This window comes from Peromyscus maniculatus, chromosome X (assembly GCF_049852395.1).
Source record: "Peromyscus maniculatus bairdii isolate BWxNUB_F1_BW_parent chromosome X, HU_Pman_BW_mat_3.1, whole genome shotgun sequence".
NCBI classification, from domain to species: Eukaryota; Metazoa; Chordata; class Mammalia; order Rodentia; family Cricetidae; genus Peromyscus; species Peromyscus maniculatus.
In genome coordinates, this window is record NC_134875.1 from 37,460,041 (window position 1) to 37,482,773 (window position 22,733).

At 41.5% G+C, this 22,733-nt stretch overlaps 2 protein-coding genes across 2 annotated transcripts in view; both read left to right on the forward strand.

Moving 5' to 3' along the window:
• Nucleotides 1-22,733, forward strand: part of LOC143270673 (paired box protein Pax-7-like) — a 36,116-nt gene that overhangs the window by 3,664 nt on the left and 9,719 nt on the right. The gene's annotated exons all lie outside the window — the stretch shown is intronic.
• On the forward strand, nt 810-4,775 carry LOC143270793 (uncharacterized). Its single transcript, XM_076561907.1, has 3 exons — nt 810-1,409; nt 2,094-2,139; nt 4,537-4,775. Exons 1-3 carry the CDS (start codon nt 1,048-1,050, stop codon nt 4,654-4,656), a joined length of 528 nt encoding a protein of 175 aa, XP_076418022.1. The 5' UTR covers nt 810-1,047; the 3' UTR covers nt 4,657-4,775.

Below are 22,733 nucleotides of genomic sequence, written 5' to 3' on the forward strand. Positions count from 1 at the left end.
ACGGAGGTGGTGGCGCACCCTTTTAATCCCAACACCCAGGAGGCAGAGGCAGAGCGATCTCTGTGAGTTTGTGGTCAGCCAGGTCTACAAAGTGACTTCCCAGACAGCCAGGACTGTTACACAGAGAAACCCTGTTCCAAAACACAACAACAAAAAAGCCAGAGAGTGCAAATAAATGATACATAGGAAAGCCCTGGAAAATGAAGCATAAGCCAAACCCCAAATCAGGAGATGAAAAGAAATCAAGATCAACGCAGGAATTATTTAAATGGACAAATTGTCTTTTGTTTGGATTTCGACAGTGCATTAACTAGAATTATATTCAAACCCAGTTCCAAGATCTTGATGTTGAGCATGAAGAAGAATGGCTAGCTAGCATTCAGTGTACTAACAGACACTCTTGAACTATTATTCACTAATTTGATCATATCCACTTAGATCTAAGCCCATTCTCTGAACAGCATTGGTAGGTGGAGGGTGAGGTTCACAGAAATTTTCTACATGTTCACGCAAGGGTCCTGTGGTCAGTGTGTGTTCCCACCTTTCTCCCATACTCTCTTCCCCAATTATCTTGCAATGCTACACAATTCATCCTTCAGTGTCATCTTTACAACCTAGGAGGCACAGGCAGTGTGCATGCAGGCTAAAACTCATTCTACATGCATGCCCTGGAAGCAAGGTTTAACTTCACACAACCTTTCACAAGCCTGTTCACAGTGGCTCCCTCAGTTCCTCATCTTTGTGCCAAACCCACCATTTGTGCACCAAAGCAAATACCACCTACCTCCGCAAGAGGTCATAAAGCCCAGAGCAGTCAGTCAGGGAGGGAAAAGCCTATGGCGCCCATCTGCAGAGGAGCGTGTTGACGTCAACCTGGAGGAATGTGGAGAAGTGTGGAGCATGCGCAGAAGGACGCATTGACGTCACCCTTTCCTCAGGCCTTCCCTTGATGACCGATCAGTAGTTGAGACTGACCGAACAATAGGCCTTGAGTGTGGGCATTCCTGGGGCCCCACTTCTCTCTGTGGCTTCGGCCCACTACTAGTCATGGCCAGCAAGAATGATACTGGTGAGGAGATAGCTGAGGTCCCCACCTTAGAGGCTGCCTTGGCGATGGTGGGTGGCAACCCTAGTGGAGGTGACGCCTGCTGCGTATTTGAACTAAATAACGGGGGCCGCCAGGTCCGTGAGGGCCAAAACAACTCTGAGGAGAACAGTAGGGACCTGAACTCCTCTTCGTCAGAGCATCACCAGGAGGAGCCAAGGCCCTCAACCGAGCCTGTGATTAGGATTCCAAGGCGCCGTTCCTCACGAAGGCGTCGGCGAACCACATTGCAGTTCACACTGGGGCAGGTGGAGGAAATGGAAAAAATGTTCCAAGAAGCCGAGTACCCACATGCGCTTGCCAGGTATGTGTCTGGCACCAGGAGCTATCCCCAACCTCCCTGTTGTCTCAGGTTGAGATGTCCTTTTGTTCTTCCAGGCCATGGTTTCCTATCACCCCTCTCTAAGCCACTGCTGTCTTCTCCCTCAGTGGTGGGTACAGGAGGGTGCCTTGTGTAGGGGTAAAAGTCAGTATTAGCGTGTAGTGTTGACCTGAAACAAGTGTACATAGTCAACACCACGAGTTTCTTGCCATATTTTAATTTCTGTAAATTATAGAAACATAAGTACAGTGTGCCAAAATACTCACTAGTGTAAAGTTCACCAGTGTTAAGGATTTACACTTTGTTGGGTGACCTCCTCACCAGTAGCCTGGTCATCTTTTCAGGGACTGTGTCTCTATCCATCAACTCCTTTCGGTTTCCCTTTCCCTTCCCCTGGTGCTGTTTTTTAATTTAGTACAATTTTGCTCAGCATACACTTTGGCATTTATATTTAAATTTTAATAGTGTGTTAAAATTAAAATCTTTATTGTTTAGAAACTTTTATAAGAGGTGAAATCATTTCAAAAGCAAGACTAGTTCTGAGAATGAAAGTTAAATGGGGGTCTGAGGGAGCACAGCAATATTAAAAAAGCATAGATATCATATATGACTTTGCAGTTCATGCAAACCATGGCATGCTAAACATTTGTGGTTTTCTTTCCACAGAAAAGAACTTGCACAAGCTTTGAATATTCCTGAAGTCAAAGTGAAGGTCAGTAAATCCAAGCAAAGACAATGAACAGTCAATCTACAGCCTTCCTCAGGTCTTCAGAAACCTTGTCCTAGGCATTTCTTTTATTTAAGAATTTTTTCATTTTACATACCAACCACAGTTTCTCCCTCCTTCCCCATCTCCTGCTCTCATCCCCACTTCCTCCCCAAACTCCCACATCCACTCCTCATAGGGGGTAAGGTCTCCATTGTGAGTCAACAAACCTGGCACATTCAGTTGGGTCAGGACCAAGCCCCTCCCCAATGCATCAAGGCATTGGGTTTTTGGGGATTTCCCTAGCACCAGGTTTCTCCCTAAACCCATAATGTCTCTCTCAAGATATCACTTTCATTGTGCTCCCTTTCCATTCCTACTCCAGCTTGGACATCCAGATCCCTCATGCTCTTATCTCCCATCCCCTCCATTCTAACCCCTACCCAGTTTACAGAGATCATATTTGTTTTCTCTTCCTGAGGTGATCCATGCATGTCCCTCTTTGGGACCTCCTCTTTACCTGACTTCTCTTGGGTTGTCGATTGTAGCCTCATTATTTTTTGCAAGAGAGGTTGATGCACTGCATCTCTAGAGAGGTTGATACATTGCAGCTCTAGAGAAGATGGTGTACTGCTGCTCTAGAGAGGATGATGCACTGCAGCTCTAGAGATTGATGCACTGCAGCTCTAGAGACTGGTGCACTGCGGCTGTAGAGAGGAGGATGCACTGCAGCTCTTGAGATGGTGCACTGCAGCTCTAGAGGAGATGATGCAGTGCAGCTCTAGAGAGGATGATGCAGTGCAGCTCTAGAAAGGATGATGTACTGCAGCTCTAGAGAGGATGATGCACTTCAGCTCTAGAGACTGTTGCACTGCAGCTCTAGAGACGATGTTACACTGCAGCTCTTGAGATGATGCACTGCAGCTCTAGAGGGGATGATGCAGTGCAGCTCTAGAGAGGATGATGCACTTCAGCTCTAGAGACTGGTGCACTGCGGCTCTAGAGAGGATGTTACACTGCAGCTCTAGAGATGGTGAACTGCAGCTCCAGAGACTGGTGCACTGCAGCTACTGAGAGAAGGTGGACACAAGACACAAGAGAAAACACCCATGGTCTCCTGTTCGCAGACTCTTCAGTGTGACTTTCCAAAACCCTCACTTCTGATTTCCCCTTTCCTCTTACAGACGTAATAGACAGGCTTTAGGAATCAAACAGGGGGAACTCTGACTTAATGTGAGCCCACATGAGTCAGCCACTGGGGCTTTATTTGAGTTCATGGAGGCATCAGGATGGTAGTAGGGCTTCTGGTCATTTGGTTGGTCTTCTTTAGATTATAAATCCACATAATAGGCAGGGAGAGAAAGTACATGGAGTCACAAATGTGCATTTTGAGAACTGCCCAATACAATGGCCCCTCATTCACTAGGAGCCTGAGAGGATGGTGACATGTCACAGGTAACTGTGACTGTATTTCCATAGCTAGACCATATTTAGGAAGAGCTGATTTATGACTGCTTTCCCCACACTGTTGTGGACCATCTTACTCTTTACCTTTTGAAGAAAGGTGGGCTTTACATGTCCTGCTGACACAGCAGGGCCTAGTGTGCCCTCTGTGCTGGACAGGATTCTGGAAATATAGCTGAAGCAGAGATATTATGCTTCGTCCTGCTCCTGGAGAACATTTTATAGCAAGAAAGAACATACTGTTCAGATTAACCATGGGTGGAAGTTACCTTTTTCTGCTGAACTCCTGGAGATGGCAAAGGTATCATTGTCCTGTATGTCATTTAGGTTAAGTTAGTCAACTTTCACAAACACTGGAGACTGCAATGTCAAACCATTTTCCAGGCCCTCTCTGCCTACAACCATTACGCTCTCCTGAAATTTCAAGCACCAACAATCCCATTGGCACCTTTGAATGCTATTTTCTTTCTAAAAATCTCCCATGCTTGTTTCTGTTGATTATCTACTTCATACTGAAGACTGCTTTTACAAACAGAAAGCTGTTCCCCTCCATATGCCTTTAAAATGTGCTGACATTTGGTGATCTACAATCTCCGCCCAAACAAGAGGAATGTATCACTAGTGAGGAGGGTATTCTACAGCTGATGGTCAAATGTCAGAATGAAGACTTTCCTTTACCCAGTTACCATATATTGAATTAACATCAAGGAACAAGTCGTAAGCTAAGCTTTCCATACAATAAAAAAGAAACCACTGAAGTGTTTATACTGCTGGAAAAAGACAGAATCATGGCCTATTGCAGAAGTTGACACACAGCTGATATTTGCTTTTATGATATGAATAGAAAGTCAGTGTTATATGTCTTAAAGTGTGTTTTTATCTCCTGTCTCTGGGGTGAAAGCCAATGCTAAATCCAATCCTGTCTTCCTCTGATTTCAGACATGGTTTGTCCATCGGAGAGCAGAAGAGAGGAAGAGTGAGAGGTCTGTAGTATTACAGAGCATACCTCCTCGTACTGAAAAGGTCCTTATCCTTAGGGATAGGGACTCCTATCCCTAGAGTGCAATTTTTGTTCATGAGCTAAAGGGAAATCTGGTGACACATGTACTCAATATACAGCTTAACTAAAATTCAGCACTCATGTTAACAATAAAATCATGAATTTCCAAGTTATTAAATTTCATATGCTTTCTGGGGTTTTGTAGTATATAGATGTACACTCTTCAGGAAATGCCTTTTAAACAAAATGTCAACTTCTGTTTTTTGGGGGTGACATTTCTAAGTCATGAGTATTACTTGCACAGATGACTATTCCCTACACATGTTTGTTGTGAAACAGTGGATCACTTAAGCCTTCTTGACTCAGGCTCACTTGATCCTTTGAACAAGGGATTCAATAGTAACCCTACAAATAAGGAATCTAAGGAGAAGGTGGGCATAGATAGTATTGATGGTGGTGATTACTTTTTATTTGGGGAGGGGTCACAGCAATTCTTTCTTTTTTCTTTTAATGAAAATAGATGTTGAAGAGGCGGGAGAGACAGAGGAGTGAAGTGGGATTTTGTGTTTGGTTGGTTGGTTGGTTAGTTGGGTGGATGGTTTAGTTTGGTTTTTTTATTTTATTATGGGGGAGGAATGATGCAAGGGTGAAGGGAGGATATGGAGGACTGGGAAATGAACAGATTTGGGGTGCATGATGTGAAATTCACAAGGAATAAAGATTGTGTGTGTGTGTGTGTGTGTGTGTGTGTGTGTGTGTGTGTTGAAAATATACAGGCTTTTAAGGAATAATAATAAAATAAACAATAGCCAAGCTGTTGTGGTACATGCCTTTAATCCCAGCCCTGGAGAGGCAGAAGCAGGCAGATCTCTATGAGTTCAAGGCCAGCCTGGTCTGCAGTGTGAGTTCCAAGACCACCAGGCCTACACAAAGAAACCCTGTCTTGAAAAACTCAAAATAAATAAATACATACATGCATATATACATACACACATACATAAAACAAAAAAACTAACATGTTAGAATAGAACAAAATGTTGTAGGTCTGGAGTCACTCAGAGATTCACTGTGACCATGAATAAATTTAAATTAGAACAGGCTGTATTAAATAAGAACTTGTGCCAGATGCTCATGACACCAAGACTACAACTGAGATCACTCCCAAGTTGCAGCCCCTGGTCATATTAATCCAAGGCATATAAAGTCAAAACCACAAGATTACATGTATTCTGTCTACATGTAAGCATGTTCTTATTTTAACATATATGTCTTGCAGTTATCCCGGTCATTGAGCAGAGTAAGCAAGTTGGATTACAAAAACAGAAATAGTAGTTAATCCTATGACCTATTGTCTTGCTAGAACAGCAGATTTTACAGGATCAGTCAGTTTAAGAACAGTCTTCAATGTCTTGGACAAACGGGGGAAGAAGGAGCTGCTAGGATACAGCTTGTACATGCTAGGAGCTTGCATGTTGGAGGCATTTTTGTTTTGGGTCTCTCAAGCAAAGTAAGTCTAAACTTTCAATGTAATGATAACCATTACATTGCCCCCTTGAGTAGTTTCATGAGTCAAATATCTGACTCTGTGATGGATACCTGTTATTTTTTTTTATTTTAAAATACTATTCAGCTCTACATAACAGCCACAGATTCCTTTGTTCTCTCCCTTCCTGCCCCCTTTCCCTTCCCCCCAGCCCACCCCCCATTCCCACCGCCTCCAGATCAATGTCTCCCCCGAGGACTGGGATCGACCTGATAGACTCAGTCCAGGCAGGTCCAGTCCCCTCCTCCCAGATTGAGCCAAGTGTCCCTGCATGAATGGACTGCTACTCACATCACCAGTGAGGCTACCTGGAAAACAGGACCCCAAGAAAGACACAGAGAAATGGATGAGATCTACATGAACAGCCTGGACATGAGTGGGAGCAATGAAGGGTGAGGGTCGAGGGAAAGAGTGGGAGATCCTAGCTGGATCAAGAAAAGAGAGGGAGAACAAGGAATAGGAGACCATGGTAAATGAAGTCCACATGAGAAAAGGAAGAAACAAAGAGCTAAAGAGGCCCACAGAAATCCACAAAGATACCCCCACAAAAGACTGCTGGCAATGGTCGAGAGACAGCCGGCACTGACCTACTCTGGTGATGGGATGGCCAAACACCCTAATAGTTGTGCCATAAACCCCATCCAAGGACTGAGGAATCTGGATGCAGACATCCACGGCTAGGCCCCGGGTGGAGCGCTTGGAGTCTAATTAGTGAGAAAGAGGAGGGTTTATATGAGTGAGAATTGTTGAAACCAAGGTTGGATAAAGTATAGGGACAAATAACCGAATGAATGGAAACACATTAACTATGAACCAAAGTCTGAGGGGCCCCCAACTGGATCAGGTCCTCTGAATAGGTGAGACAGTCGATTGGCTTGATCTGTTTGGGAGGCATCTAGGCAGTGGTACCAGGTCCTGGGCTAGTTGCATACCTGTTATTTTTAAAGCTTTTTGATAGAGGTAAACCAGTTTCCTTTAGACCAGTATTCCAGCCTTTGGTTGAGGATAAAGGGTGAGGAACTAAACTCTCTTCTGTAACTGCTTCTCAGCTGATACTAGGATGTTCTTGTCAGGAACACTGAAGGCTGTAAAGCAAATCAAAGGCCAATGTTAGGCATTCAGGAAGTGGACAGCATTCATCAGAAGCATCTGGTTTGCTGTGGAGACAAGGAGAAATCACATTGGCTGGACTGGTTCACATAAGCTTTCAGCAAGTCCAAGGCTCATGGCCTTTGAAGCAGTTTGTTGTCTGCAGCCCACTCCTGATGTCTGTTGGCTGAGTGGAAATCTGGTGGTACAGATGTAGACTGGGGACAGAAGTTAAAGTTTGGAAATTTAAAGGAGAATCTTAGATGTGAACTTTCTCCTCAGTAATAAGCAGCAGGTAGGGAAGCATAGGCTATTGATTGAGAGGAGTACCTATCTGGAGTCCATTTGATGTGTGACATGTGGATCCAAGTTGTGTCTTTTTATAGCTTATATGGATTTTTAAAATTTACAACAGATAAAATTTTAGATACATTACTATTAATGTTGTTTCTAATATGTACAGAAACCTGAAATGTAAAAAATGTAGTAGACTCATGCCTTTGACTCATAGTAAAAGCTTGAGGACTCAAAAAATACAAAATCAAATACTTGAACACCTTTTCCCAGAGGGCTGAAATTTTGTATATATAAAAGAAAGAGATGTTTTTAGCACAATAAAATGCATCTTTAAGTCTCTTGTTAGAAAACATCTTGACCAAGATGATGGTGAAATTAAATGGCTGTTATCTTTTTTTTAATCCTTTTTTTCTAACAAGTGTTGAATATATTGTAGTAAATTAAGGATACTCACACACATATATTTAATTATTAAGCCTTTTTGTAATAAATTTTAAGTTAACCATTTTCTTGTAGATTTTATAGATCTTTAACTACACACAATAAACTTTAAAATCTTAAATTACAGAAAATGTACTGGATAGTTTTGCAAACTGTTTTTTTAAAAATTGACATGTTTATTTATTTTTTAATTTTATAATTTGATTTAATTTTACATATCAGCCACGGATTCCTCTGTCCTCCCTTCTGCCCCACCCCCATTGTACGCCTAGCCCACCCCCCATTCCCATCTCCTCCAGGGCAAGGACACCTCTCTGGATTCAGCTCCACCTGGTAGATTCAGTCCAGGCAGGTCTAGTTCCGTCCTACCAGACTGAGCATAGTGTCCCTGCATAGGCCCCAGGTTCCAAACAGCCAGCTCATGCACTGAGGACAGGTCCCAGTCCCACTGCCTGGGGGCCTCCCAAAGAGTTCAAGCTAAACAACTGTCTCACTTTTCTAGAGGGCCTGAACCAGTTGGGGGATCCTCAGCTATTGGTTCATAGTTCATGTGTTTCCACTAGTTTGGCTCTTTGTCCCTGTGCTTTTTCTAATCTTGGTCTCAACAATTCTCACTCATACAATCCCTCCTCTTTCTCTCTGATTGGATTCCTGGACCTCCACCTGGGGCATGGCCATGGATCTCTGAATCTGCTTCCATCAGTCATTGGATGAGATTTCTAGCACAACACTTAGGGTGTTTGGCCATCCTATCACCAGAGTAGGTGCGTTCGGGCTTTCTCTCAACCATTACCGCTAGTCTATTGTGAAGATATCTTTGTGGATTTCTGGGGACCTCTCTAGCACTTTGCTTCTTCCTATTCCCATGGGGTTTTCATTTATCATGGTCTCTTTTTCTTGTTCTCCCCACTCTGTACTTGATACAGCTGGGATCTCCCGCTCCCGTAAGCTCACTTTCCCTTGAGCTTTGCCCTTCATTACACCCCCATGTTCAGTTTGCTCATGTAGATCTCATCCATTTCTCTGTCATTGGGCGATCCATGTATCTTTCTTGGGGTCCTGTTTTCGAAGGAGCTTCCCATGAGTTGTGAGTAGCAGTCTAGTCGTCCTTTGTTTTACATCTAGTATCCTCCTAGGAGTTAGTACATACAATGTTTGTCTTTCTGAGTCTGTGTTACTTCACTCAGGATGATTTTTTTCTAGATCCATCCATTTGCCTGCAAACCTCATGATGTCATTGTTTTTCTCTGCTGAGTAGTACTCCATTGTGTATATGTACCATATTTTATTTATCCATTCTTCAGTTGAAGGGCATCTAGGTTGTTTCCACATTCTGGCTATTACAAACAATGCTACTATAAACATAGCTGAGCATGTGCCGTTGTGGTATGATTGAGCATTCCTTGGGTATATGCCCAAGAGTGGTATAGCTGGGTCTTGGGGGAGATTGATTCCCAATTTTCTAAGAAAGTGCCATATTGTTTTCCAAAGTGGCTGTACAATCTTGCATTCCCACCAACGGTGGGGGACAGTTCCCCTTACTCCATATATTCTCCAGAATAAGCTGTCTTCTGTGTTTTTGATCCTAGCCATTCTGACAGCTGATAGGTGGTATCTCAGAGTCATTTTGATTTGCATTTGCCTGATGATTAGGGATTTGAGCAATTCCTTATATGTCTTTCAGCTATTTGAGCTTCCTATGTTGAGAGTTCTATTTTTAGCTCTAGCGCATTTCTTAATTGGAATTTTGGGCATTTTGATGTCTAATTTCTTGAGTTCTTTATATATTCTGGATATCAGCCCTCTGTCAGATATGGGATTGGAGAAGATGTTTTCCCACTCTCTAGGCTGTCGCTTTGTCTTGTTGACCATGTCCTTTGCTCTACAAAAACTTCTCAGTTTCAAGAGGTCCCATTGATTGATCCTTTTTCTCGGTGTCTATGTTACTGGTGTTATTTAAGAAGTGATCTCCCATGCCAATGTGTTCAGGACTACTTCCTAATTTCTCTTCTATCAGGTTGAGAGTAACTGTATTTATTTTGAGGTCTTTGATCCACTTGGATGTAAGTTTTGTGCACGGTGACAGATATGGATCATATGGATCTATTTGTAGCCTTCTACATGTTGACATCCAGTTATGCCAGCATCATTTGTTGAAGATGCTTTTGTTTTTCCATAGTACAGTTTTGGCTTCTTTGTCAAAAAGTGTATGTTCATAGGTGTGCAGATTAATGTCAGGGTATTCAATTCGATTCCATTGTTCCACATGTCGGTTTTTATGCCAGAACCAAGGTGTTTTTATTACTGTAGCTCTATAGTAGAGCTTGAGGTCAGTGATCGTGATGCCTCCAGAGTTATTTTATTGTACAGGATTCTTTTAGCTATCCTGGGGTTTTTGCTTTTCCATATGAAGTTGAGTATTATTCTTTCCAGGTCTGAGAAGAATTGTGTTGGAATTTTTAAGGGATTGTATTAAATCTGTAGATTGCTTTTGGTAAGATTGCCATATTTACTATGTTAATTCTGCCTATCCATGAACATAGGATATCTTTCCATTTTCTGACATCTTCAATTTCTTTTTTCATGGACTTAAAGTTCTTGTAATATAGGTCCTTTACTTGCTTAGTTAGAATTACCGAAGGTATTTTATAATATTTGTGGCTATTGTAAAGGGTGATGTATCTCTGATTTCCTTCTCAGCCTGTTTGTCAATTGTATATAGGAGGGCAACTGATTTTTTTAGTTGATCTTGTGTCCTGCTATGTTACTGAAGGTGTTTATAAGCTCTATCAGTTCTTGGTTGAATTTTTGGGGTCACTCATGTATACTCTCATGTCGTCTGCAAACAGCAAAAGCTTGACTACTTCCTTTCCAATTTGTATCCCCTTAATCTCCTTATGTTGTCTTATTGCTCTGGCTAGAACTTCAAGTACTATATTGAATAAGTATGGGGAGCACGGACAGCCTTGCCTCATTCCTGATTTTAGTGGAATCACTTTGAGTTTATCTCCATTTCATTTGATGTTGGCTGTTGGCTTGCTGTAATTGCCTTTATTATGTTTAGTTGTGTTCCCTGTATTCCTGATCTCTCCAATATATTTATCATGAAGGGGTGTTGGATTTTGTCAAATGATTTTTCCACATCTAGTGAGAGGACAATGTGGTTTTTTTTCTTTCAGTTTGTTTATATGGTGTATTACTTTGAGAGACTGTTGTATATCGAACCAACCTTGCATCCCTGGGATGAAGCCTACTTGATCATAGTGGATAATTGTTTTGATGTATTTTTGGAGTCTGTTTGCCAGTATTTTATTGAGTATTTTTGCATCAATGTTCATGAGGGAGATCGGTCTGTAGTTGTCTTTTTTTGTTGTATCTTTGTTTAGTTTAGGAATCAGGGTAATTGTAGCCTCATAGAAGGAATTTGGTAATGTTGCTTCTGTTTCTATTGTGTGGAACAATTTAAAGAGTATTAGTATTAACTCTTCTTTGAAGATCTGGTAGAATTCTGCATTGAAACCATGTGGTCCTGGACTTTTTTGGTTGGCAGTCTTTTAATTACTGATACTATTTCCTTAAGGATTATTGAACTATTTAAATAGTTTATCTGGACTTCATTTAACATAGGTATATCTTACCTATCCAGAAAATTATCCATTTCTTTTAGATTTTCCAGTTTTATGGAGTAGAGGTTTTTGAAGTATGACCTGATGATTCTCTGGATTTCCTCATTGTGTGTTGTTATGTCCCCCTTTTCATTTCTGATTTTGTTATTTTGTTTGTTTGTGTGTTTTGTTTTTCATTTTTTTATTTTACAATACTATTCAGTTCTACATAACAACCACAGATTCCCTTGTTCTCTCCCTTCATGCACCCCTCCCCTTCCCCCCAGCCCACCCCTCATTCCCACCACCTCCAGATCAAGGCCTCTGTCTGTCTTTTGGTTAATTTGGATTAGGTCTTGTCTAGCTTGTTGACTTTCTCAAAAAACCAACTCTTTGTTTCATTAATTTTTTGTATACTTCTCTTTGTTTCTATTTTATAGATTTCAGCTCTCAATTTGATTATTTCCTGGCATCTATTCTTCCTGGGTGATTTTGCTTCTTCTTGTTCTAGAGCTTTCAAGTGTGCTGTTAAGTCACTAGTGTGAGATTTCTCCAACTTCTTTATGTGGGCATTTAGTGCTATGAATTTCCCTCTTAGCACTGCTTTCATAGTGTCCCATAAGTTTGGTTATGTGGTATATTCATTTTCATTGAACTCTAGGAAGTTTTTAATTTCTTTATTTATTTCTTCTTTAACCGATTGGTGATTCAGTTGAATATTATTGAGTTTCCATGATTTGTAGGTTTTCTGTAGTTTTTGTTGTTGTTGAAATCTAACTTTAAACTATGGTAGTCTGATAAAACACAGGAGGGTATTCCAATTGTTTTGTATCTGTTGAGATTTGCTTTGTGGCCAAGTATGTGATCGATTTTAGAGAAGGTTCCATGGGGTGCTGAGAAGAAGTTATATCTTTTTGTTCGGATAGAATGTTCTGTATATATGGATTAAATCCATTTGAGTCATAACATCAGTTAAGTCCTTTGTTTCTCTGGTAAGTTTTGATTTGGCAGATCTGTCCAGTGGTAAAAGTGGGGTGTTGAAGTCTCCCACTATTAATGTGTGGGGTTTTATATGTGATTTAAGCTCTAGTAAGGTTTCTTTTACATATGTGGGTGCCCTTGTGTTTGGGGCATAAATGTTCAGAATTGAAACTTCATCTTGGTGGATCTTTCCTGTGATGAGTATGTAATGCCCTTCTTGATCTCTTTTGATTGATTTTAGTTTGAAGTCTATCTTGCTGGATATTAGGATGGCTACACCCTCTTGCTTCTTAAGACCATTTGATTGGAAAGTCTTTTCCCAGCCTTTGATTCTTAGGTGTGTCTGTCTCTGAATTTGAGATGTGTTTCTTGTATGCAGCACAGAGATGGGATATATTAGTCTGCTTTCGTATCCATTCTGTTAGTCTGTGTCTTTTTATAGTTGAATTAATTCCATTGATATTAAGGGATATTAATGACCAGTGATTGTTCTTTCCTGTTATTGGTTTTTGTTTGTTGTTGTTATTGTTGTTGTTGTTGCTGTTGTTGTTGTTGTTTTGGTGGTAGTGTGTGTGTACTTCTCTGCTTTGGTGTTTACTGCTGTGGTGTTTACCGTTGCCTGTGTTTTTGAGGGTGTATCTGACTTCCTTAGGTTGGAATTTTCCTTCTAGTGCTTTCTGTAGGGCTGGGTTTGTGAATAAGTATTATTTAAACCTGGCCTTGTCTTGGAATGTCTTGTTCACTCCGTCTCTGATGATGGAAAGTTTTGCTGAGTATATTACTCTAGGCTGGCATCCATGGTCTCTTAGTGTCTGCATTACATCTGTCCAGGTCCTTCTGGCTTTCAAAGTCTCCACTGGGAAATCGGATGTTATTCTGATGGGTTTGCCTTTATAAGTCACTTGGCCTTTTTCTTTGCTGCTCTTTATATTCTATCTTTATTCTGTGTGTTTAGTTGTTTAATGTGGCAAGGGTACTTTTTTGGAGGAGTCTAGTCTGGTGTTCTATAGTCTTCTTGTATCTTCATATGCATTTCCTTCTTTAAGTTGGGAAAGTTTTCTTCTATGATCTTGTTGAATATATTTTCTGTGCCTTTGAGTTGGTATTCGTCTCCTTCCTGTATCCCTGTTATTCATAGGTTTGGTCTTTTCACGGTGTCCCAAATTTCCTGGACAATTTGGGTCATGACTTTGTTGGCTTTAGTGTTTTATTTGACTAATGAATCTATTTCTTCTACTGTGTCTTCAATGCCAGAGATTCTCTCTTCCATCTCTTACATTCTGTTGATTATACTTGCATCTGTAGTTCCTGTTCATTTACTCAGATTTTCTATTTCCAGCATTCCCTCTGTTTACGTCTTCTTCATTTTTTCTATTTCCCTTTTCAGGTCTTGGACTGTTTCCTTTATTTGTTTCATAGCTTTTTCATGGTTTTCTTTCAGGAATTTATTGTTTTCCTCTGATTTATTTGTCTTTTCCCCTAGTTTTTTATAGCGTTCTTCCCATTATTTGTTTGTCTTTTCCTCAGTTTCATTTTTGATTTCTTCTTTAAAGGCCTCTAGCATCTTCATGATGTTATTCTTAAGGTTGCGTTCTTCTGTTTCTTCCATTTTGTGATGCTCAGGTCTTGCTGTTGGAGGAGGGCTAGGTTCTGGTGATGCTGTATTGCTCTTTATTTTGTTGTATGTACTTGTGCCTGGATTTCTGCCCATCTCCTTGTAGATTCGTTCTTGGTCTTATCATCACTCTTGGTCCAGACAGAGCTCTCTGGTCTGGATGGGAGCTCCAGGATAGATGGCAGCTGGGGCACTGCTCACCTAGTTTTATAAACTATTAAGGTGAAGGTATTATTAAGGTATTATTGAGATAAAGTTTATATTTTTGCAAAAGTCTTAGAGAGTTCAATGAAACCAGTAGTCTATTTTTTTGTCTGTTTTGCTTTGCCCTCTTTCCCCTGTCATAAAATCTGGTAGCTTCTCTGACTCAGGACAGAGAGGAAAGGTTGTTTGGTTTTAGACACATGCTTGGATTTGGGAAAGGAGAGCCATAATCCAACTCCAGAGCCAGCTTTTTAATAAAGCAGAACAGCATAAAACAATATTTCAGTATTATCCATATCTAAAAGATACCCAAATTCCTGTAAAACAGAATCCAGTAACAGGGATTCCTGGTTATCAAAGCAGCCAGGGCAGGCAAATGAGGCAGCAGCCACTGAGACAGTAGCCTCAATGATGGTTCTCCCTTGCTGGATCTGACAAAATGAATAAAACAGAAAACTCTTTAGAAAAAATATTCATGAATGAGTTAAATGCTACAAAATATACTATTCAAACAGCTGTTTTCTTTATTAAATGCACTTTGCATAGAAGTTATTGTAGTTGAACAACTTTAACAAAGTGAAAACTTGAAATTTCTTTTAAATATTACCATTTTAGAACAGTCATTCATGTATGTATAAACTGCTCTATTTATCTTTGACTGGTTATCTGAATTAAAAATGGTAATTGCAAGTTAAATTGAGAAAGCTACTTTGTGCTGACATTAGAATTGCCAAGCTAATTCTCAAAAGTGTATGTTATCTGAATTGATATTCATATTTTCTGTCCATTTTACCCTACACCATGTTGTTATTGCCTAGCGGCATTATGTTGATATGTAAATTCAATGTTTTCAAGGACATCAAAAGAACAACAGGAAATTCAGGTAAGTGAGGCAAAGGTATACCAGAGGTAAGATATATGCTAGTATTCAGATAAACACAGTGAGGTATAAAATTAGACAAGAAGTCAATTTATCCCAGATTGTAGGAAAGGAATGGCTTTCCTGGAGACAGATACATTTAAAATTGAAAGTAGTGGGGCTAAACAATGGAAAGCATTGTGAAGTAGTCAGAAATTCCAAGGAGAAAGCATGTGCCAACTCACTAAGGCAATAGCACAGGCAGATAATCTGAGGACAGGAAAGTGCCCCAGTGCTTCTGAATGATGCAAGCCTGAGTGTCTGTGGAGCTAAAGGGAAACAGAAATCCTTCACAACAACAAATACAGCACTGAAATAAATAAACAAAAGCCTTTCATCCAGCAACAACAAAAACTGCTCAAAGGAAAACTGGTAAAATGTGCAACAAGCAAACCAAGTTTCTCTATCAGTATGATAACATCTTCATCTATATCCTTAAATTTACACTCTCTGAGGATGTCTGCGGCCATATAAACATGACCTTTCCAAGAATCAACTTGAGGAAGGGTTTCAAAAAATCATTCTGTTCAACTCTGCCACAGCTGTGTCATTGGAATGAAAGTGAATGACCCATGCAGAGCCAGTAATATGAACCATTGGCCATATTGTGCCTTCAGGGGAATTGTATGACCTTCCAAAAGCAATCCAAATATGTAAATGTTATAGGACCCAACATGTAAACCATGACAGACAGAGCAATTGTTTAAGGCCACAGGGGCTGTATTCAGAAGTCCAAATGTGTGTGTGTGTTCTGAATCTGTGAACTTAAGCAAAAGCAGATAAGACTATTGGAAAAATGACTTGCATTTTACTCAAAGGAGATTATTTTTCTTGTCCTTCTTGTCTAACTATACACATACCCACATATGTGTATAATATATATATATATATATATATACATATATATATATAATAGGTACTTCCATACTAATAACATTACAGTATTTTTAAGCAATCTAGAGGTACATTTCAGCATACAGGAAGACATTCACAGAAGTTGTCATATATTTACCTAAAAAATCCCAGGACAGGCCATGTGTAAAATGAAGAATGCCATTTGTAATATCAATTTCAGTCATCCTATGTTCTATTCAAACGCTATTATTTGATATTTTTCTAGCACAATAAGCAGAGATTGGCTGACCAGCACATTCTCTGAGTAGGGAGGGTCAGGTCTGGACCACCCTATCTCTGGGGATATCTTTCTGTATGCTGTGAATGTATTGCTCTGAATGATTGTTAATAAAATGCTGATTGGCCAGTAGCCAGGCAGGAAGTGTAGGTGGGATAAAGAAAGAGGAGAATTATGGGAAGTGGAAGGCTAAGTCAGGAGATGCCTGCAGCTGCTGCTGCCACTGGCATGAGAAGTAAAATGTAAAGATACCGGTAAGCCATGAGCCATGTGGCAAAGTATCGATTTATAGAAATCAGTTATTTTAAAATATAAGAACTAGATAGCAAAAAGCCTGCCACAGCCATACTATAGTGGTATTTTATTTGTTCTGAAATGTTATTTTCATTGTATGCTAATAAATAAAGTTGCCCAGGGTCAGAGCTATTAGAGTCATAGCAAGAGCATGGTGGTGGTGGTGCACACCTTTGATCCCAGCACTTGGTAGAATAGCTAGGTAGATCTCTGTGTGTTCAGGGATACAGCTAGCATTGGAGACATACGCCTTTAAGACCTGGAGGGTAGTACTTCCAGGCAGTGATGAGGCAGTCATGTGTTTGGGTTTACAACCAATGAGAAAGCAGAACAGAAAGACTATTTAAAGATAGACACACAGAAAGTAGCTCGCTTTCGGGGAAGCTAGGAGCACTGCAGGAGGTAAGATTTTAGCTCTGAGCTCTGACCTCTCAGCTTTCTCTTTTACAATGGTTCTGTGTTTCTTATTTTAATAAGATGGTTGGTTACATCTACACCATACAGTTTATAAGTAATATAAATCTCTGTGTTTACAGGGGTCTGAGCAGCTGCAGACCCTAGCAGAACTGGAGAAAACACCAACTACACACTTTCTCCTTCAGTTAGGAGGTTTGAGCAGACCTCACTGCAACACTGATGGCCTCCTGACAGTGTGTACCATCCTAGTGCAAGAAGAACCGGAGAGCACAGATTCCCAAGCAACCCTTGCCTTTCCCAATCATGGTGCCCCTTCAACAGTCCTTGTTACTAAGGGAGAGGAGAGGATACTCAGTGTCCCTCCTCATTCAGAAAACTTGGATGTTTGCCCTGCTAATGCATGCAGTGAGGCAGCTTGGGACTGGCCAGTAGAGGCCCAAGGACAGCCATTCCAAGGGAATCTCTGGAGCATTGCTGGATTACTGAGACTAACAGTCACTCAGATTCTGTGTGCTTCTCCTTCTGGACATGCCCGCAGTTCTTGGGAAAGGAGAGCCTTTCTCAGAGGATACTACTTAGATGCCACTTGCCATGAGTTACCATTGGCAAGTACATTCACTGCCCCTTGAGAGGGGTAATTTCCCATTTCATTTTCCTTGTTCAACTACCTTATTGGCTAAATGGCCAGATATGTGGAGGGAGGCCAGCGAGCCTCAGCATGGACATTAACCTCTGACAATAAACCACAGTTTTCCCAGCCTCCCCAACCTGACACCCCCTTAATTGTCCTCCAAATGGATGAGGACACCTCACTCAAATGGGGGAAGCACTTGACCAGCATCAAAGACCCATCATTAGACATCCAGGGGTGATTCGACTGACTGGGCCCAAGTTCAGGTGCGAGAATCCCTCTGAGGACAAAACAATCAAACTCCCTCATTCATGTACTACAGATAGACAACAGTCTTAGGGCTTCTATAAACAGAAAATCCAATAAGAAGACCCTGGACCCTACAAAGAGGAACAAGGGAGGAAAAGTTACACTTTTGCAGGAGGTTGCTGAGTGCAGGAGTTAGCCATTGAGCAGGGAACCCAGACCATCTACCTTACAGTCTCTCACCTGGCCCATACCTGAGAAGGTGAAAAGAAGCCTGGCTAAGTCTACTGTGTTTGAAGAACCTATGGACTTTGACCAATTGGACACCAGAGTAAGTGTAACATCTTCAGGACACTCTGCTGGAGATGCTAGTGAAAAATTCAAAGATAACACAGTTCCTGTGCCATCTTCTGCTGACTCTCCCAGTGACCAACATGGACCAGTAATATCCCCACATATTCGCTAAAGAGGCCCACAGAAATCCACAAAGATACCCCCACAAAAGACTGCTGGCAATGGCCGAGAGACAGCTGGGACTGACCTACTCTGGTGATGGGATGGCCAAACACCCTAATAGTTGTGCAAGAAACCCCATCCAAGGACTGAGGAATCTGGATGCAGACATCTATGGCTAGGCCCCAGGTGGAGCGCTTGGAGTCTAATTAGTGAGAAAGAGGAGGGTTTATATGAGTGAGAATTGTTGAAACCAAGGTTGGATAAAGCACAGGGACAAATAGCCAAATGAATGGAAACACTTGAACTATGAACCAAATGCTGAGGGGCCCCCAACTGGATCAGGCCCTCTGAATAGGTGAGACAGTTGATTAGCTTGATCTGATTGGGAGGCATCTAGGCAGTGGTACCAGGTCCTGGGCTCGTTGCATGAACACCGGGGACTCAAGGACCTGTTCCCACTTCAGAAGGGGCCCTAGAGAATTCCACATATACATAAGAGGTGGTAGGAACTCCCAAGTCTGCCAAGTGGACACTTGGGCCTTCTCAACACACACCAAGGGCTCTAGCACCTTCACCATTTTCCCCAGGGGATCTGAATTCTCCCATGTCTGTCATGGGGACTCCAGGATTGTCCACATCTAGAGCAGAGGTCAAAGACCTATTCTCTCTCACAAAATGAGCTTCAATCATTCTCCTGCTATGAAAAGGGACCCTGCATATTCCCACTGTGGCAAAAGGAGATGGAGAGATCCTCCCTCTGAACAAGGGGATTTCAAGGTGTCCCTATCAGACCTAGTGAGCTTCTTACATCCACTGCTGGCCAAAAAGTCCCTCCTGTCTCGTCACTGGTCTTTGGGCTTCAAATAGGCCCTGCTGGCCAAAATGGCCCTCCTGTCTTCTCATGGGGCCAAAAATAACCAAATATATTCCAAGACACTCCAAGTGTGACACACAAGTTCCACATCTGCCCAAGGTGCTGACACAACACATCCTTCCCTACTTTCCCAGGGGTCTCTAAGACTTTCAACATCTGTAGGAGAGGCTCTTGGCGTTTCGCCATATACACCAGGGATATCAGGACATTCCCCACCTGCCAGCTTTCTCAGGGTTCTACATTATCTGATCAAGGTACTTTGGGAAGGGATACATCTACAAAAGGGGCTCCAGCCACATCCCCACCTTAAGAAATGGTTCTCTGATTCAACACATCTACAAAAGATGTTCCAGGACACAGTCCACCTGTACACAGAGTTCTGGATCCAACCCCTATGTGATCAAGGTGCCATGGCATATGTCAGGTGTACACAAGTGTCTGTAGCAACTTTCACATCCTGAGAAGGGGATTCCTTTGATTCCACCTGTACATGAGCACCCACAGGACCTCCCCACAGTTTACAGGAGGTTGTGAGAATGTTCCAATCCCTTCAAGAGTGTCAGAAATCTGCCACAACTATGTAAGAGGGTATTGACCCTTCCTTCCTCATCTCACAAAGGGCCCTGGGATCTACTATATCCAACCAAGGTGCTTTACAATCTTCTGCATCCACACAAGAGGGTTTCAAGTATATCCCTTCTAAGGATGGTAATATTGGATATTCTCCCTCTAACAAAGTGGACCAAGCACATCTCGTGTCTACCAAAAAGAAGTTGAGAGTTGATCCTTCCAATCAAGGGGGCGTCAGTATTACTCCTCTGAGGAAGACAGTTTCAACCTTCTCCCTAATGCAAAAGGGGGACCTTGTATCATCTCCTGCTCCCAAAGAACCATCAATAGCTACAAGTACCCCTCAGGTGAGTCTCACTTCTTTATCTGACCAAAAGTGCCTGGAGTGTTCCACATGTGACAACAAGCCTGTTGCAATTGACTTCCACATTTGACCACCAGACTGTGGGCCTTGGCTTCCACATGTGACCACAAGACTGTGGGACTTGGCTACTCTGCTCAAGGGTATCTTGCACATTCCACATCTTCTCAAGCGAATCAAAGGCCTTCTCTGTCTGTCCCAAAATGTCTATGGAAATTACATCTGTGACTGTTATGTTGAACTGAATAGTAATGTAAAATAAAATAAAATAAAATAAAATAAAATAAAATAAAATAAAATAAAATAAAATAAAATAAAATAAAATAAAATAAAATAAAAAATACCAAAAAGAAGTAATTGTAGGATTTGATACAGGGGATTCCTGTCAATTTTTTTGTCTTACATTTTGTACAAGGGCTAAAGAAATGGTGTGATGAATGCAATGCTCTTCACAAGCATGAGGATCAAAGTTCAGATCCCTACCTATGTAAAATCTAGGGATGGTGACATACACGTCTGTGTTCTCAGGGCTGGGACAAGAGATGTGCAGACAGTCAGATACTGGAGCTCCCTGGCCAGGCAGCCAGCCAGCCTAAGTGAAACAGTGAGCTCCAGTGACAGATTCTGTCTCACAAATGAGGTGGAGTGCAATCGAGGTACACATCCTAGGTCAACCTCTGGCCCCTACTTCTGCCTCTACAGTTACACATGTGCATGTATACATGCACACACATACACACGTGCACACACTACACATAAAACAATGTTTAATTCTCTGACAAGTAGCTGGGGTTTGACATTCTGTGTGACCAATCATTTGGAGTTTGGTAAACCCAGAAGCAGGGAGAATGAAAATATTTTGCAGAAATAGAGACAATGAGTAACTTCAGAGTGAATTATGAACACCATAATAACATGGAAAAATTAGATGCATTCACCCAGTATTTAGAAGGTAGGCTACATACATATTTGTGCTTGGGGTTGTAAGAGACCTGAGAGTCATCAATAACACCTAACTTTCCTGAACATAAAATAACCATTTAAAATTGGAGGTCCCCTAAGCAGTAACCAAAAGCAAATGAATTAGATTTTCTTTTTTCTTCATTAACAAATTTTCTACTCACTCTACATACCACCCACAAATGCCATCTCCTTCCTCCTCCTGACTGTGGATCCCTGCATCTGCTTCTATCGGTCACTGGATAAAGTCTCTATGATGACAGCTAGGCTATTCACTAGACTGGTCCCCAGAGTAGACCAGTCCAGGAACCCTCTTGACCACTGCCAGCAGTCCAAGTGGGGTCATCCCTGTGGATTCCTGAGAGCTTCCTGGCACCCTGCCTCTTCCTATTCCAATGATGTCTTTATCTATCACGGTATATCCTTCCCTGCTCTCCCACTCTAGCCCCTCTCCAGCCCGACCCTCCCATTTCCCTATGTTCTCACCCTCCATTCCTTGCCCTCTGCCACCTCCCCCAGCCCCAGCCTGCTAATGCAGATCCCTTCCACTACTACTTCACTGGATGATTGCTGTGTCCAGGGTCCCTCCCTGTCAGCTAGCCTCTCTGGAGCCATGAGCTGCAGTCTGGCTATCCCTTGCCCTATATCCAGTATCCACTTATGAGGGAGTATTTAACATCTTTGTCCTTCTGAGTCTTGGTTACTTCACTCAGGATGATATTTTCTACTTCCATCCATTTGCCTGCAAATTTCGTGATATCACTGGTTTTTTTACTGCTGAGTAGTACTCCATTGTATAAATGTGCCACATTTTTTTTTATCCATTCTTCAGTTGAGGGGCATCCAGGGAGTTTCCAGGTTCTTGCTATTATGAGTAATGCTGATATGAACATAGCTGAGCCTGTGTCCTTGTGGTTAGATTGAGCATAACTTAGGTTTATGCCCAAGAGTGGTATAGCTGGGTCTTGAGGAAGATTAATTCCAAATTTTCTGAAAAACCACCATACTGATTTCCAGAGTGGCTGTGCAAGTTTGCATTCCCACTAAAAGTGAAGGAGTGTTCTGCTTGCTCCACATCCTCTCCAACATAAGCTGTCTTGAGTGTTTTTAATCTTAGCCATTCGGACAGGTATAAGATGGTATTTCAGAGTCATTTTGATTTTCATCTGCTTGATGACTAAGGATGTTGATCAATTCCTTAATGTCTTTCAGCCATTTGAGATTCTTCTGTTGAGAATTCCCTGTTAAACTCTGTAGTCCATTTTTTAATTGGATTGTTGAGTATTTTGAAGTCTAGATTTCTGAGTTTTTTACATATTTTGGAGTTCAGCCCTCTGTCAGATGTGGAGCTGGTGAAGACATTTTCCGATTTTGTAAGCTGTTGTTTTGTATTAATGACCATATCCTTTGCTCTAGAAAAGCTTTTAAGTTTCAGGAGGTCCTACTTATTAATTGTTGCTATCAATGTCTGTGCTACTGGTGTTATATTTAGAAAGTGGTC